Here is a 17,224-nt window from a genome sequence, read left to right as displayed (position 1 = left end):
AGAAAACGGGCACTTGAAGAGACCATTTGACTGTTCTAATGTCATTAATATCTCGTTACCCTATCTCCTGACTGCATGTAGCTTCTATCTAAAGGTCTTAACCTTGGGACTGATGGAGTCATTTGACCCTGTTCAGTTCGAGGTGGACCTGTTCAACGGTGTCAGAAAAATTAACCTACACACATTTTTCAAGAACCCCAAATCTAAGAACATCACCTTAGTCATACCAGAAGGGGAAGTCCCAGTACTGATAGGACCATTAGGCTGTAGCCCAGTAGACAATGGCAGTGAACAAGATAGACAGGTTATACTAGATCCTTGTGATCTAACTGATACCCCTATTAAAGATACTGATTTATCCGCGACCGAGGTTTCATTATTAAGAGGAGGAGATACGTCAAGATTTACCAAACCCCCCCCCCCCAATCCTGCCGGTCAGTCCATTAGACGTGCTCGAAAGGACGGTATTGCGAGAGGTTAAATCTTTTATATACCCTACTAAAATAGACAACATGTCCAGTGGTGGAAAAAAGGCTCTGCAATGGCTCTGAAAAAAGCCGATAAAGGTGGAGCAACAGTCGTCATGCTTAGTGAAGATTGTTGTGAAGAAGCTCTCAGACAGCTCAATAATAAAGCAGTTTATACACCTAAAAAAAATCCCACCCTTGATAAAATTCAGCATCTTTGCTCGCTCTCTTCGTAAATACACTGAAAAAAGTATCATCTCACGTACATAAGCTGAAAAGTTACTTTCAGATTTTTCGAGATTTCTGACCTGGTGTTGTCTGCCGAAGATTTTTAAGTCGCACAGCCGACCCCCAGGCAGACCTATTGTCGCGGGGATCAGCTCTGCGACTGAGGCTCTAACTAAATACAGTGAATGGCTACTGCGCCCCATCCTTAAAACACACTGTTACCTGCAACACCTTATGGTGCGGGTGTACAGGCTGTCACAGAGGTTTTTGCTAGTACAGATATTACATCTGATTTCATCAGTTTTGTCTCTGATTCATTACGGTTCATTCTTACTGATAATTCTTTTCAGTTTGAGGACAGATGTATCGGCAGGAGATCGGCACGGCCATGGGAGGCAAGTCTCCTGCACGTATGCCAATCTGCTCCTCGCATCATTTGAGAGAAAATGGGTATTCTCCGAGTCCAACCCCTAAGTGTGCCATATTAAATCCTTTTTACGTTATGTTGATGACGTTTTGGTAGTATGGGAAGGCTCGGAGGATGTCTTCTCCATTATTCCAGCTCCCACCCTCCACACTGTAAAAATGGCATTCCGTATTCCCAGTTCCTAAGACTTAAATGTAATAACACCAATGAGACTAAATATTTGGAACAAGCAAACAAGCTGGAAATCAGGTTAAAAAGACAGGGGTTACCCTAGTGATATAATCAACAAAGCCTTTGATAAAGCACACAAAAATGATTGTAACACCCTCCTCACTCATAAACAAACCAATTCTCTTCAGAACAGTTAAGGATTTATGTTTTCTTTTCCCAATTCCAATATGAACCAAATTATTAAAACTGCCATCTATAAAAGCTGGTTCATCTTGGAATCTGACCCTGACCTAAATGATACTGTAAAAACTAAGCCAATCATTGCTTACAGAAAAAAACGTCACCGCAGGAGAAAAGTTCAAATCTACAGTCCCACGTTCAGAGACAACGCATGAAAATTGGTTAACCCAGACAGCCCAAAAAGGTAACAAACCGTGTGGACATTGTTCGTTCCTTCCGCTAAATATCAACAGCAGAGTCACATTCATTGGCGGCTGTGAACAGGTCATTCTGTACCTGATCACTTGCCGTACCACCTACGTGGTCCATGCCCTCCTTTGCCCCTGTGAACTCTTTTATATAAGAAAGGTGTATGAGAGCACATACGCTCCATATCCCACAAGCAAGAAGTCCACAGGGGGAATGGTCGGTGTATTAAATTTGCCGGGCTTGAAACAGTTAAGATCCCGAGACAGGGAGGAATGTCGATGAATCATCAAGTTCAATGCCTTGGGACCGGTTGATCTCAACGACAGACAAGATCTAAGTGTCTTTTTATGAACTTTTTGTATATTTTTTTATACATTTGTGCTATTGCTATTGAAGCTGTTGTATACCGGTGTGTGGCCCCATCCCCCTTCCTCCCCATGCCCCGGTATCCCCGCTCACCTGGTTCATTAACAGGTAAACCTGATGGATCAAGCGTCTACGTGGCTTGAAGAAGTGCCAGAAAGGCACGAAACTGCGCTGTTCCACGAGTACCCCCTGCCTCCACTCTTTCCGTCCCCGCCACGATGGGTGTCTTGAAGTAAGCTTTGGAATAAAGCCAACTTCGTTTATGCAGCAGTGGTGAGTTGCCAATTTTTTCTTTCATTTTCACCAGTATCTGCTGCCGCTGCTGTTATTAACACTTTGGTATTGTTACTGTCACTTTGATATATAGATATATATATTTCTTGGCACTTGTGCACTTTATGATTACTAGTCATTGGCCTGCCTTTTTCAGGTACCATTGTTATTATTTTTTCCTTTGTCACTTTTGCACTTTTTTTTCGATATTTTAGCGTGCAGCAGTGTCTATTTAGTAACTAATACATTTGATATATTTGCTACTATCACTGGACTCTTACCCCAGCTTCCACTATTTTTATATTATATTACATAATTTTACATACAGTTAATACTGGTTTTATTCTGTCTGTGTGTATTTTGTTTTACCCTTTTTTTAAAAAATAATAATATATTTCTGTACTAATTTAATTAAAAAACATTTTTAATTATTTATGTATTTATTTCTTTGGGGTTATCTATTACAAGAAGGGCAAAACGGTTCAGACTATAAAATCATGAATTACTGGGGAACTGAAGGGAATGAGATTTAGTAAGGGTAGACAGGAGGTTTGCTTTAACCATTCATAACTACAGAAAGAACCTGAATACTTAAATATTTGTTAACTATTTTAAATAAAATGTTATATAGATGAGGGCAGTTATTTACTAGTACAGTATATAGGACAAAAGGTGATAAACCTATTCCATCATCTTAGATCACTTGGGTAGGCAACAGATAAATAACACATCAGTATAAATAGCAAATATCAGCACCTCTGGGAGAACAATAAATTGTGGAACATATATTGGCTACTATAGGGATTTTGATGTTTTTGACAGCAAGAACAGTAGTTTTCCATGTTATTCTTACCGCCAAAAATACCAAAAACTTAGAAGACTTAAGAGTCCATGGGATCCATTAGGGGGTGAGTTTGAAAAGGTATCCATCGCATTTTTCATGGCTCCTATAAGAAAGAAAGATGATATAGTAAACTGAACACAAACCTTTTACTTGAATAGGGTCTGGGGGTAAAGTGCTTTTATGTTCAGATTTGGCAAGATCCAGTCCTGATGAAGACACAAGAAATTTGTTAAGCTATATCCAAAATAAGCATTTTCATCATCAGTGTATTAGAATAGATCACATTTATTATAGATTTCTAAAATAAAAATTTAAATTAAAAACACATTTATTTTTCCTATAATCATTTCTAATGAATTCTGCTGATCGGTCTGCATTACAAAAGTCAAATAATTTGTGCTTCTGGTGGCAATTCAATCGTATTATCCTGTTAGTCATTGTCATTCAATCAAAGTTTATGAACTTAAATACACTGATTTTTTTTTTTTTTCTTAAATTTGGAAAAAGTTAAATAATATAGACAGGACTAAATTATAACCATGAAAAATAAAAGTTAATTAGATTTAAATCCAAATGACATTTACAGAGAGATTCATCAAAGGGCACGGCTGAGAAGTCTCCTAATAAAGAGTCCCCTTGAATTACACATCTGTCTATTGCCCATGAGAGTGTTCAGATCTGCTGGCATGATACAAATAGAACAGTGAACAGTGACTGACCCTCACCTTGACATTATGTCCCATCATGTAGATAACACAAATCGCCTGAGTGTTCCACAATCCACTGGGCTACGAGTCCCCCTGTGGCTGACCTCCATATGTTACAAGCCCTAAAAGGAGTCACCGACAGCCTAAAACTGGCCTCAGTAAGTACTTCATCCAACCATGCATGCTTTGAAGAAATACACTGCATGGCTAGGCAGTAAGGGCCTTAAAGATGAAAATAATAATGACATGGCCCACTCCTCACCTGACCTAAACCCTATTGAGAACTTGTGGGCCCTTTGGAAAAGGAAGATTGATGGTATAGGAAAACAATACTGTACACCTCTCTGAATAGTGTCTATGGCTGCTGCTGCATAAAAAGTGGAACAATATCATATCAAAAAACTGACAGACTCCATGGAACGCTTAAAGGGGTACTCCGCCCACGAACATTCCCTCCCATAGACATGAATGGAGGGGGGGCGTGGTGCGACATCACGTCTCCGGCCGCCCAAACCCAGCATTTTAAACATAGGGTTTAGCATGTCGGGTGCTGCACGGAGATCGCGATCAGACATTTTATCCCCCTATCCTTTGGATAGGGGATAAGATGTTTGTGGGTGGAGTACCCCTTTAGACTGTTACTGAAAAGAAGGGTGTCTATATTGGACACCAATTTTAGTTAATTTTTTAAATAATTATTTGTAAATTTTGAGTTGTTTGTTAACAGATGAAAATAATCAAATGAGATGGGAAAATGTTTCTTTTTCATTTACTTGCATACTAATTCTGCTTAGTTATAGATTCCCAAAAATTGTGCGTACATAGATATTCTCCCAGGAAAGCCAAAACCTCACTTTCTTTCTTAAAGGTAGTCCAGTCCTGAAAAACGTATCCCCTATCCTAAGGTTAGGGGATAAGTTTCAGATATTGGGGGGGGTCCGACTGCTGTCTCTCGTACGGGCCCTGGCTCTCCGGCCTGATAGCGTGTGTCGACCACCACACGAAGCTGTGGCCGACACGCCCCCTCTCAATACAGCGCTATGGCAGAGTCAGTGATTGCCGAAAGCATCACTCCGGCTCTGCCATAGAGTTGTATTGAGGTGGCGTGTCAGCTGCCACTTTGCGCGGTGTCAAAACGCCCCCTTCCCGCGGGCTGCCAGAGTCCCATATGGGAGATTGCGGGGGTCCCTGCGGTCGGACCCCCCCGCTATCTGAAACTTATCCCCTACCCTTAGGATAGGAGATAAGTTTTTCAGGACTGGACTACTCCTTTATATTCAGGTTTAAAGGAAAACTGTCAGCCTGTTCACCCACACTAAACCTTTTACACTGGGTTATAGTGCGGGTGAACTGGAGTCCAACGAGGGGTCCAAGAGAAGCTCCTCTGCTGAATTCAGTGAATTGCGCACAGGGGGTGGAGCTTCACCCACTCCACTTGATTTGAATGAAGAGTCACATTCAATGGATATTGATATTGATTTAACTGAATTCAGCAGAGGATCTTCTGGGGGACATATTTCAGTAAGTGACCCCACGTTGGACTCCTGTTCACCCACACTATAACAGTGTATATTGGCTTTAGTGTGGGCGAACAGGCCGACAGCTTTCCTTTCATGTTTATTAACATTTTGGAATGATGGAGAGCAACAGTTGTTCAATAATAAAATGAATCCTAAAAAAAAAATACAACCTGCATAATAATTGTGCACACAGTGTATGGACACACAAAGCCATAATAGATGTGTGTACTAACATGTAAATGTGCTTGATGAAGAAGTTGTTTATATATAGCGCCTATGCAGATCTACGTGTTTTCACGGTAAGTCTGTTGCTTAGGCTTTTACGTAAGGCTGCTTTCACACTATAAAAATACCTCCGTTATAAAAATCGAATTTTCTAACAGCCATTTAACGGCCGATTTCCACGGCCGTTAAATGGCTGTTAGAAAATCCATAATAGTTAGAGATGAGCGAACTTACAGTAAATTCGATTCGTCACGAACTTCTCGGCTCGGTAGTTGATAACTTTTCCTGCATGAATGAGTTCAGCTTTCAGGTGCTCCCGTGGGCTGGAAAAGGTGGATACAGTCCTAGGAAAGAGTCTCCTAGGACTGTATCCACCTTTTCCAGCCCACGGGAGCACCTGAAAGCTGAACTAATTCATGCAGGAAAAGTCATCAACTGCCGAGCCGAGAAGTTTGTGACTAATCGAATTTACTGTAAGTTCGCTCATCTCTAATTATAGTCTATGGTGCGTCTTATACGGTGAATATACACCTATCGCGGCGGTCCCTGCGGCCATCAACGGCCGGGACCCGCGGTTAATACAGGACATCACCGATCGTGGTGATGCCCTGTATTAACCCTTGAGATGCGGCGATGAAAGCTGACCGCCGCGTCTGAAGCGAAAACAACACTAATCCGGATGTTCAGTCGGGCTGTTCGGGACCGCCGTGGTGAAATCGCAGCGTCCCGAACAGCTTACAGGACACCAGGAGGGACCTTACCTGCCTCCTCGGTGTCTTCTCCATGCCAGGATCCCCTGCATGGCGGCGCTCTCCTTCGACGTCATCGCGCACACCGTCCCGTCATCCAATAGGAGCGGCGTGCGTAGCGACGTGATGACGGAGAGCGTGGACCCCCGGGGAAGAAGATGTCCGGAGCATCGGGGACACCATGGGGACGCGGTAACAGCGATGGAGCAAAATCCAGTGCAGCGGTGATGGGTCCAGAGCGGAGGGGACACGTGAGTATTACCTCCTATACCAGTGGTCTTCAACCTGCGGACCTCCAGATGTTGCAAAACTACAACTCCCAGCATGCCCGGACAGCCAGCGGCTGTCCGGGCATGCTGGGAGTTGTAGTTTTGCAACATCTGGAGGTCCGCAGGTTGAAGACCACTGTTGGGTGCAGAATCTTTTTTTTCTAGATTTTGCACCTTTAAAATAGGGTGCGTCTTATATGCCGTTGCGTCCTATAGGGCAAAAAATACGGTAACTGGTTGAAACCGCTATTAGAAAAATCCAATCGACTATAATGGGATTTTCGAACGGCCGTTTAACAGCCGATTTCCATAACGGGTGTTTATAACGGAGGTATTTTTATAGTGTGAAAACAGCCTAATCCTTCTATTGCAGCTTTCTCAGATTTTTGCCAAATATGTCGATTTACAGCCACTTTAGCATAAAAACAGGACTCGGTCTTCTATGTATACCCAGGTGTGCTAATGGTGTAATACAAAGGCCTCGATCCTTCTCTGGTCTAATCCCCTTCTGCTGTACTGCATTGTCTGCTGATCTAACAAGGTATTGATATCGGTTAATAAGACAGACGCAAAGGAAACGGCTCCAGAAAATTTGGCTCTTTTTAAGGCGAAGATTGAAAATCTGATTTTGTTTTTGATTTTTTTTTTCCTTTGCATACTTAGGACAATACTCGCTGACAGAAAGCACACAATGAATAATTCTAAACACATGTACATTTATCATGAACCATCGCATACAAAGAATAAAACTTCTCCGAAAATGCAAACAACTGATGGATTTCAGGGAAATTAATATCCGTTTGTTTTGCTAATGACGGCAGATGTTTTTGTCTTATAAATCTTATGCGGGGGAGATGGAGCTTGAAGTATTGCTGTTTAGATATTCAGGATTTGTAATAAGTGACTAGTTTGTTGCCTTAAACTACTTCAGGACGCAGTCAGAATGTAATGATTTTAACCATTTTGTAGATGGGCCGACATGGAAAATGAAAAATGTGGTTTTTTTTCTCAACATGCCTGCGGAATCCATTGCTCTACAGCCATGGACGTGGGGGGGGGGGGGAGATTTATCAATATGTTTCTGTGTGCAGCCACTTCACAGCTTATGTGCGCCAAATTTATCAACAAGGTGCACAGACTTTGATAAATTTTGCCCAAATGAAAAATCACTAAGGCAAGGCAGAGGTGGTAAGAATTTGCATTTTTTTTTTTTTTTTTTTTAAACGATTGCGCATTATTTTTGTGCCTTTTAAAAAAAGGACACAGTTAATCGTCCGTCCGCTGCACAGTCAAGAATGAAGCACCTTTACAAGTCACTTTACCAAAGTTGTCCATTTTGAAACTGCGCAAACATTTTGCGCAAAAACTAACTGACTAAAATGTCAGGAAGGCAATGAGAAATCTCCCCTACTGACCTTACATTGATGCAGAATCGACATTTAAAGGTGTACTTCGCTGGAAAACATATTTTTTTTTTTTTTTTAAATCAATTAGTTCCAGAAAGATAAATTGATTTGTAAATTACTTCTATTAAAAAATCTTAATCCTTCCAGTACTTCTCAGCTGCTGTTATGATCCTCAGGAAGTTCTTTTCTTTTTGAATTCTGCCTGACCACAGTGCTCTCTACTGACACCTCTGTCCATTTAAGGAACTGTCCAGAGTACAAGCAAATCCCCATAGAAACCTTTCCTGCTCTGCACAGTTCCTAAAATGGACAGAGGTGTCAGCAGAGAGCACTGTGGTCAGGCAGAATTCAAAAAGAAAAGAACTTTCTCTGGATCATAACCGCAGCTGATAATCCTTCCAGTACTTAAGATTTTTTTTTTATAGAAGTAATTTACAACTCTATTTAACTTTCTGGCACCAGTTTAAAAAAAAATATTAAATTGTTTTCCAGTGGAGTACCCTTAACACTACTTTAAGTGGACACCCAGTGGAAACATACAAGACAGAGCAACGGTTGTTTTGTCCCTTATATTGGCTCTACCAACAAAAATGTTTCCAATATGACAACATATACCGATAGTTACATTGTAAATTGACATTTATTTCAAATTTAGCCCCTAAAGATTGGAAGGGGTGCCGTTCTCCCTTCCTGCAATCTGAGAGGGTGTTTACTGCTTTATTTCTATAGCAGCCATCTCCAGTGTCATAGAATAGCATTATGCTGGGTCACACTGAAGATGGCTGCTATGGGGACAGTGCGGGAAGCTGAATAGTGATATGCGGCAGAGAGAACAGGCACCAAATTTTAGATACAGTCAATTTGCACGATTTGTCCCATTTTTATTAGATGTTTTATTAAAGTAAAAACATAACAGATTTCATATAAAAGTGTCCTCTTGGCAATAGGCTATAACGTCTTAGACTACACTTTTTCCATAGATTGAATAAATAAAAACTGTCCCTAATAAATAAATGGAGGCCATGTCAGCCTATGTGTAATGGATGCTGCTGTATGGCAACTGGCACAAGCATCTAGTTTAATGGATACTTTCTTAGGTTTTCAGTAGCTTATTATGATGTATTTATTATAGCTTACAGGTAACAGACATATTAGTCTGATGGCTAACAGTGACATCCATCACCTATAGGCTAGGATAGGTCATTCAAAATGTCACTATGTATTTATCAAATTGATCCAAATATTTGTCTGGGTGGCAGATGAGTGAGGGGATTCTCCAGGCTACAGTAGTATTGTGTAATGTAACTCCTTGTGTACTGAGGATAAAAAAGGGAACATACTTACCTCCCCCTGCTGCTCCCAGCGGTGCTCATGTTCTCTCTCCTACCAATTACGTTTTGCTGCCTGCTCAGCCGGGTGATTGGCTGAAGTTCTTATAGTAGGGACACATTGGAAAGAAGAAAGACAGAAGTGGAGCGGGGACAGGAAGATCTGTCAGCAGGAGAGGCGAGTATGCCAGCTTTTTTTTTTATCTTCAGTACACATTACACAATAATCCTGTAGCCCAGAAAATCCCCTTAAAGGGGTACTCCGGTGGAAAACATTTTTTTTTTTAAATGAACTGGTGCCAGAAAGTTAAACAGATTTGTAAATTACTTCTATAAAAAATCCTAACCATTTCAGTACTTTTTAGCAGCTGTATGCAACAGAGGAAATTCTTCTATTTTTTAATTTCTTTTTTGTCTTGTCCACAGTGCTCTCTGCTGACACCTCTGTCAGGAACCCCCCCCCACAGCAGCATAGGTTTGCTATGGGGATTTTCTCCAGCTCTGGACAGTTCCTGATACGGGCATCAGGTGTCAGCAGAGAGCACTGTGGACAAGACAAAAACGAAATTCAAAAAGATAAGAATTTCCACTGTAGCATACAGCTGCTAAAAAGTACTGGAAGGGTAAAGATTTTTTTAATAGACGTCATTTACAAATCTGTTTAACTTCCTGGCACCAGTTGATTTAAAAAAAATAAATGTTTTCCACCAGAGTACCCCTTTAAGGTCCCTTTAAAAGGGCTGATTATCTGCCAAAGAGTGGTTCATAAGAATGCTAATTCTCAATAATCCGCTCATGTAAAAGGGCCAGAAACCAACATTTTTTTACATTAAATATTGTTATTTGATGTTTACCAACACATCTAGTTGGTACAAGTGTATAAGGATAACAGTTGTTGTAAAAGTGTATCTAAACTTCTATTTATCGTGACTTTTACATTGTAGTCATGGAAGATTCTTTAAGAGTGGGATGGGGTTGATCAGATCTTTTATTAAAATTGTGGTCGCTCTGTGTAAACTGGCAATGTGCAGCAGATAACAATTAAATTAAAAGGTCCCATGATAATGGAGCAGTGTAAAGGCTCAATTAACTCGGCCTGTGTAAAAGGGACATTATTAGGCTGGATTCACACATGAAGTTTTGGTGCAATTATTTAAGCCAAAACCAGGAGTTGATCCAAAAGCAAAAGACACTTCATGTATGGCTCAAAAACATCAATCTTCATACACCACAAGTGTGAATTCAGCTTCCACAGGTATTGCTACTGAAGGCTCCTAGATTCCTGAATTGCAAATTGACCTGCTCATTTAATGGATGCAATAAGGAGATTAACTGTGCGAAAAATATTCTTTTCTTTTTATAAAAACCTTGAAAAACCATGAACAACAAAACCTTACTGACCTATATACAGCAGCTCCTATACCCAGAGCCCTTTGTCTTACACTTTGACACAACAGGTAATAATTTACTAGACGTCAGCTTGCAGCTTTCTGTACATAAGAATAACTTCCCATATCTGTGCTATGGATCATAATCCTGGACAGAGATCAGAACAACTCTATGGAAGCCCCAGCCACTGGAAAGGTTACTGACTACTGGAGCTATAAAGAGTTACCATCGATACAGGCTCTTTATCTATAAAAATGGATTTGTTGTTTTAAAGGGGTACTCCGGTGGAAAACTTTTTTATTTTTTTAAATCAACTGGTGCCAGAAAGTTAAAAAGTAAAAATCTTAATCCTTTCAGTACTTATTAGCTGCTTAATACTACAGAGGAAATTCTTTTATTTTTGGAACACAGAGCTCTCTGCTGACATCATGACCACAGTGCTCTCTGCTGACATCACGAGCACAGTGCTCTCTGCTGACATCTCTGTCCATTTTAAGAACTTGCCAGAGCAGGAGACAATCCCCATAGAAAACATATGCTGTGCTGGACAGTTCCTAAAATGGACAGAGATCTCAGCAGAGAGCACTGTGCTCGTGATGTCAGCAGAGAGCACTGTGGTCATGATGTCAGCAGACAGCTCTGTGTTCCAAAAAGAAAAGAATTTCCTCTGTAGTATTCAGCAGCTAATAAGTACTGGAAGGATTAAGATTTTTTTAACAGAAGTAATTTACATATCTGTTTAACTTTCTGGCACCAGTCAATTTAAAAAAGAAGAAATGTTTTCCACCGGAGTACCACTTTAAACAGTCATTGGTAGTCCTCTAATGGAGAAAATGTGTGAAAATTTTTTTTTTTTTTTTTTAAATCCCCTATAATAGAATTTTCATTTTTGGACATGTTTTTTGATTATAAAAAAGAGAAAATTAAATAGACAAATATAGAGTATTAATACTGATTCCAACACGAAATGCATTGCTGTCTATTGAGACGGGGCAATTCCAAACGGTGCTAATGCCGGCAGAACATGCAAATGTGTGGAATGTCCGTCTGTGTTTTCTAGGGGGACACTCCACACATTTTTCACCATGTAAACATGATCTTATCCCCATCGACAGGATAGGGGATAAGATGTATGATCGCAGAGGTCCCGCCGCTGGGGACCCCTGCGATCTCGGTGCAGCCCCCAACATTCTGTGCCGGGCACTGCCTCTGAGACAGCCACACCCTCTAGGGATGTCACGCCACGCCCACTTCATTACTGTCTATGGGAGGGGGGCGAGACGGCCGTCAAAACACGAATGGAAGGGGCCGTCATGCCCCCTCCCATAAACATGAATGGAAGGAGCCGTCATGCCCCCTCCCATAGACATGAAGGTCTCTGAGGCAGAGCCTAGCACAGAATGCCGGCGGCTGAACTGAGATCGCGATCATACATCTTATCCCCTATCCTTTTGAAACACCAATTTTGAACCAATCATGAAGGCACATGTATTCTATTTTGCAGTGTCCAGCAAGGGTATAAGACAGTGGACTCCATGATTGATACCACTTCCTCCATCGTACACAGAATCCCATGTAGATAAAAAAATAAATAAAAATAACATATATTACCTTGTATACTTATTTTTACTGGAGTAGAACAGAGGTCTATGGTTTTCAATCCAACAGAAAAACAATAACCCAGTTGACACTTTTTTTTTACCTTCATCAGGTCACTCGGGTGTATGGATGTCATATGCGTCGAGATGGGAAGCGGCCATCACCAAGCCTTATTCCTCAACCATTTTACATGCAAATTATATGCAAATATATCAGTTACCTGCTGTAGATTTCTCTGTTGAGCTTGTGGCACTGGCCTCGGTTGGCCCACCTCCTTCCTTGGGCTCATTTGAAGAATATAGCCGGATTTGTGCTTGCACTGGCAGACGACTAGATGGCATTACACAAAAGAGCCCTCTACTTTTCACAGAACACTGCCATCCTGGACAAAAACACAGGGAGTTACAATGACAAAAGCATCACAGAACTGAATCTACATACACTACACACAGAGCATGATGTCCAACAACACAAGCACATACTACAGTGGATTACCCCCGGCAGCATCCTTCAGGAATGGTATTCTCATCCATCAAGTCACTGGATGGCGATACAGTACGCGATCGTGTAAGTTATACAACAACTCAAGGAGTGCCAGAGAGCAAGAAAGGTAATACCTTTCCTGCTCCAAGATGACCCCTTCAAAGCAGTACTCTGGTGCAGACTACTCCTGCTCCGTCCTGCCCGGGCTGCAAAAAAAAAAAAAAATGAAAATAAACCATCACTCACCTTCCTGGGTTCCCGCGGAGCGCCACTACAGCTGATTGGCCCTCCGGTCCATCTTCTTCATATTTTCGTGTGAACGAAGCGTCACATGGCGCTCAGCCTATTATGGGCCGAGGCAGAATATCGCGTCGGTCGGCGATAGGCTGAGCGCCATGTGACGCTTCCTTCACACGGAAGTATGAAGATGGACCGGAGGACCGATCAGCTGTAGTGGCGCTCCACAGGAACCCAGGAAGGTGAGTGATGGTTTATTTTCTTTTTGTTTTGCAGCCCGGGCAAGACGGAGCAGGAGTAGTCTGCAACAGAGTACTCCTTTAACTTACACATTTACAGGAAACATTTAGAATGATAGCAATAAGCTTGGCTGCAACCAGCTTTTACTGTATGTGCTGACTAGTTATAACTTTATTAAAAGGGTTATCCTTTATCCACAGTGCACATGGCAATATTTGGAAGCCCCATAGAGAATGAAGCTCTGGCTGAGTTTGCATGATGTGCTCTATTCATTCCATTCCATTTCACCTATGTTCTTATGATCTGTGGGAATCTCAGCAGTCAAATCCCCCAATACTAAACAGCTAGTTATTCAATTTCCATAGAATAAATTTTGATTGGACTGTTTTTCATAATAACAGATTTAGGGTATTCCCACCTCTAAAAACGTCAGTAAGGGTAGGGTCACACGTGCCATATTTTGCTACATATTTTCTGCAGCTGATTTTGCGACCCAATAAGTTTGATGGGAAGAAAAATACCCAGTAGAAAATACCTAGCAAAATACGCCATGTGTGACCCTACTTGTCATGGCAGCCACAGAGGCCAAGAACGGGCAGCAGGGTGCCATGACAACAGATATACATATAACAGTATAACATAACAATAAGAACGTCTCCGCTATCAACAGGATAGGGGTTACATGTCTGATCACTTGGGGGTTGGACAGCTGTAACTCCCTATGATTTCTAGAATGGGAACCAGACTTCCCCATTTAAAGGGGTACTCCGGTGGAAAACTTTTTTTTAAATCAACTTGTGCCAGAAAGTTAAACAGATTTGTAAATTACTTCTATTAAAAAATCTTAATCCTTTCAGTACTTATTAGCTGCTGAATACTACAGAGGAATTTTTTTTCTTTTTGGAACACAGAGCTGTCTGCTGACATCACAAGCACAGTGCTCTCTGCTGACATCTCTGTCCATTTTAAGAACTGTCCAGAGAAGGAGAAAATCCCCATAGCAAACATATGCTGCTCTGGACAGTTCCTTAAACGGACAGAGATGTCAGCAGAGAGCACTGTGTTCCAAAAAGAAAATAATTTACTCTTCAGCAGCTAATAAGTTCTGGAAGGATTAATATTTTTTAACTCCTTCGGGATGAAGGGTGTATGCATACGCCCTCACATCCCGTCACTTAAGGACGGAGGGCGTATCCATACGCCCTCCGTATTTCTGAACACCGCCGCTTTCCAGGCGATGACCGGACCCATGTCGGCGATCGCCTCAAATCACCAGCCAAAGGCTTTCTGGGCATGCTGGGAGTTGAAGTTTTGCAACATCTGGAGGGTCACAGTTTGGAGACCACTGTGTAGTGGTCTCTAAACTGTGGTCCGCCAGATGTTGCAAAACTACAACTTTCAGCATGCACTGACTGTCTGGGCATGCTGGGAGTTGTAGTTTTACAACATGTGAAGTGGCACAGTTTGGAGATCACTATACGGTGGTCTCCAAACTGTAGCCCTCCAGATGTTGCAAAAGTACAATTCCCAGCATGGCCAGACAGTCAGGGATGCTGAGCGTGTAGTTTTGCCATATCTGGCCCTTCAGATGTTGCAGAACTACAACTCCCAGCATGCCTGGACAGTCTGGGCATGCTTGGAGTTGTAGTTTTGCAACATCTGGAGGGCTACAGTTTGGAGACCACTTAGCGGTCTCCAAACTGTTCTTCCCCAGTTGTTGCATAACTACAACTCCTAGCATGCCCCGACTGTCCAGGCATGCTGGCAGTTGTATTTCTGCAACATCTGAAGGGCCAGATATGGCAAAACTACACGCTCAGCATCCCTGACTGTCTGGCCATGCTGGGAATTGTAGTTTAGCAACAGGTGTAGGCACACTGGTTGGGAAACACTGAGCTAGAGTCTGTATTCTAACTCAGCAGTTCCCCACCAGTGTGCCTACAGCTGTTGTAAAGCTACAACTCCCAACATGTACGGTCTGTCAGTGCATTTTGGTAATTGTAGTTTTGCCACAGCTGAAGGTTTGGGGCGCCCCCCCCCCTCCCATGTAAATGTACAAGGTACATTCACACAGGCGGGTTTAGAGTGGGTTTCCTTCTACAAGTTTGAGCTGCTGCAAATTTTCCACCGCAGCTCAAACTGTGAATGTACCCTAAAAGCACTACACTACACTAACATATAAAAGTAAAACACTACATATACACCCCCTACACGTGCCCCCCCCCCCCCCAATAAAAATTTCTCATACGGCAGTGTTTCCTAAACAGAGCCTCCAGCTGTTGCAAAACCACAACTCCCAGTATTGCCGGACAGCCATAAATGGTCCTGGCAGGCTGGGAGTTTTGCAACAGCTGGAGGCACCCTGTTTGAGAAACACTGCTGTAGGGTTTTAGTGAAGACAAGCCCCGTCCTTGTAGCCGGGTCCGCAAATTCCTTATTTAGGCCTCAAATGCGCATCGCGCTCTCTCACTTCAGAGCCCTGTCGTATTTCAAGGCAACAGTTAAAGGAGAACTCCGGAATATAAAAAAATTGTCGCCCATACTGCCGGCAGTAAAAAAATAAAGAGGTACATACCTTCCTCCACTCCCCCGGGGCCTCTGGTAACCGTCTCCGATCTCTGCCGTGATCCACTTCCTAGTTGCCGGTGGTCGGATGAATCATACTGCGCTCAGCCAATCACCAGCCGCAGCAAAGTCAGACTCGGCCGGCGATAGGCTGAGCGGCAGTGTGAAAACGCTTCAAGACACAAAATCTTTCACTACACCGGCACCTGCTGCCGGGGCCGAAAACGTCTCACTGCCGCTCAGCCTATCGCCGTCCGAGTCGGGACTTCACTGCGGCCGGTGATTGGCTGAGCGCAGTAAGACTCTCTGACCACCGGCAACCAGGAAGTGGATCACGGCGGAGGCCGGAGCCGGTTACCGAAGGCCCCGGAGGAAGGTATGTACATCTTTATTTTTTGTACTGCCGGCAGTATGGCCGACAATTTTTATGTTCTGGAGTTCTCCTTTAAGGGCCACATATGGGGTATTTCCGTACTCAAGAGAAATTGTGTTACAAATTTTGGGGGGATTTTTCTCCCTTTACCCTTATGAAAAAATAAAGTTGTGGGCTACACCAGCATTTTAGGGTAAATTTTTTTTAATTTTTACACTATCATGCTAATGTTGCCCCATACTTTTCATTTTCACAAGAAGTAAAAGGAGAAAAAGACCCCCAAAACTTCTAACACAAATTCTTCTGAGTATGGAAATACCCCATATGTGTACTTAAAATGCTCTGCGGACGAACTACATGGCTCAGGAGTGAGAGAGCGCATGTACATTTGAGGCCTAAATTGGTGATTTGCACAGGGGTGGCTGATTGTTACAGCGGTTCTGACATTAACGCAAAAAAAAACATCCACATGTGAACCCATTTTGGAAACTACACCCTTCAAATAACGTAACAAGAGGGTATAGTGAGCCTTAACAACCCACAGGTCTTTGACATAAAAATAAAAAAATAAAAATTCTCTGAAATGCTGGTGTTACCCCAAATTTTTCATTTTCACAAGGGGTAATAGGAAAAAAATCCTCTAAAATGTGTAACCCCATTTTTTCTGAGTATATAAATACCCCATATGTGGATATAAAGTGCTCTGCGGGCAAACTACAATGCTCAGATGAGAAGGGGCGCCATTGTGCTTTTTGAGAGAGAATTAGGCTGAAATTGAAGCCTACGTGTGTTAACAAAGCCCCATGGTGCCAGAACAGTGGACCCCCCCCCCCACGTGACCTCATTTTGGAAACTACACCCCTCACATAATGTAATAAGGGGTACAGTGAGCATTTACACCCCACAGGTGTCTGACAGATTTTTTGAAC

General features: G+C 42.3%; 1 protein-coding gene across 1 annotated transcript in view; it reads right to left on the bottom strand.

Moving 5' to 3' along the window:
• Nucleotides 1-17,224, bottom strand: part of SLC30A9 (solute carrier family 30 member 9) — a 100,834-nt gene that overhangs the window by 59,142 nt on the left and 24,468 nt on the right. The window contains exons 2-3 of the mRNA XM_056557158.1: nucleotides 12,618-12,779; nucleotides 3,349-3,411 (exon numbers count right to left, since the gene is read on the bottom strand). Of these exons, the coding sequence (XP_056413133.1) occupies nucleotides 3,349-3,411; nucleotides 12,618-12,779 (225 nt within the window). The remainder of the gene's footprint in view (nucleotides 1-3,348; nucleotides 3,412-12,617; nucleotides 12,780-17,224) is intronic.

Source organism: Hyla sarda, chromosome 1 (assembly GCF_029499605.1).
Source record: "Hyla sarda isolate aHylSar1 chromosome 1, aHylSar1.hap1, whole genome shotgun sequence".
In the NCBI taxonomy this organism is placed as follows: domain Eukaryota; kingdom Metazoa; phylum Chordata; class Amphibia; order Anura; family Hylidae; genus Hyla; species Hyla sarda.
This window is presented reverse-complemented; position numbering and strand designations above follow the sequence as displayed.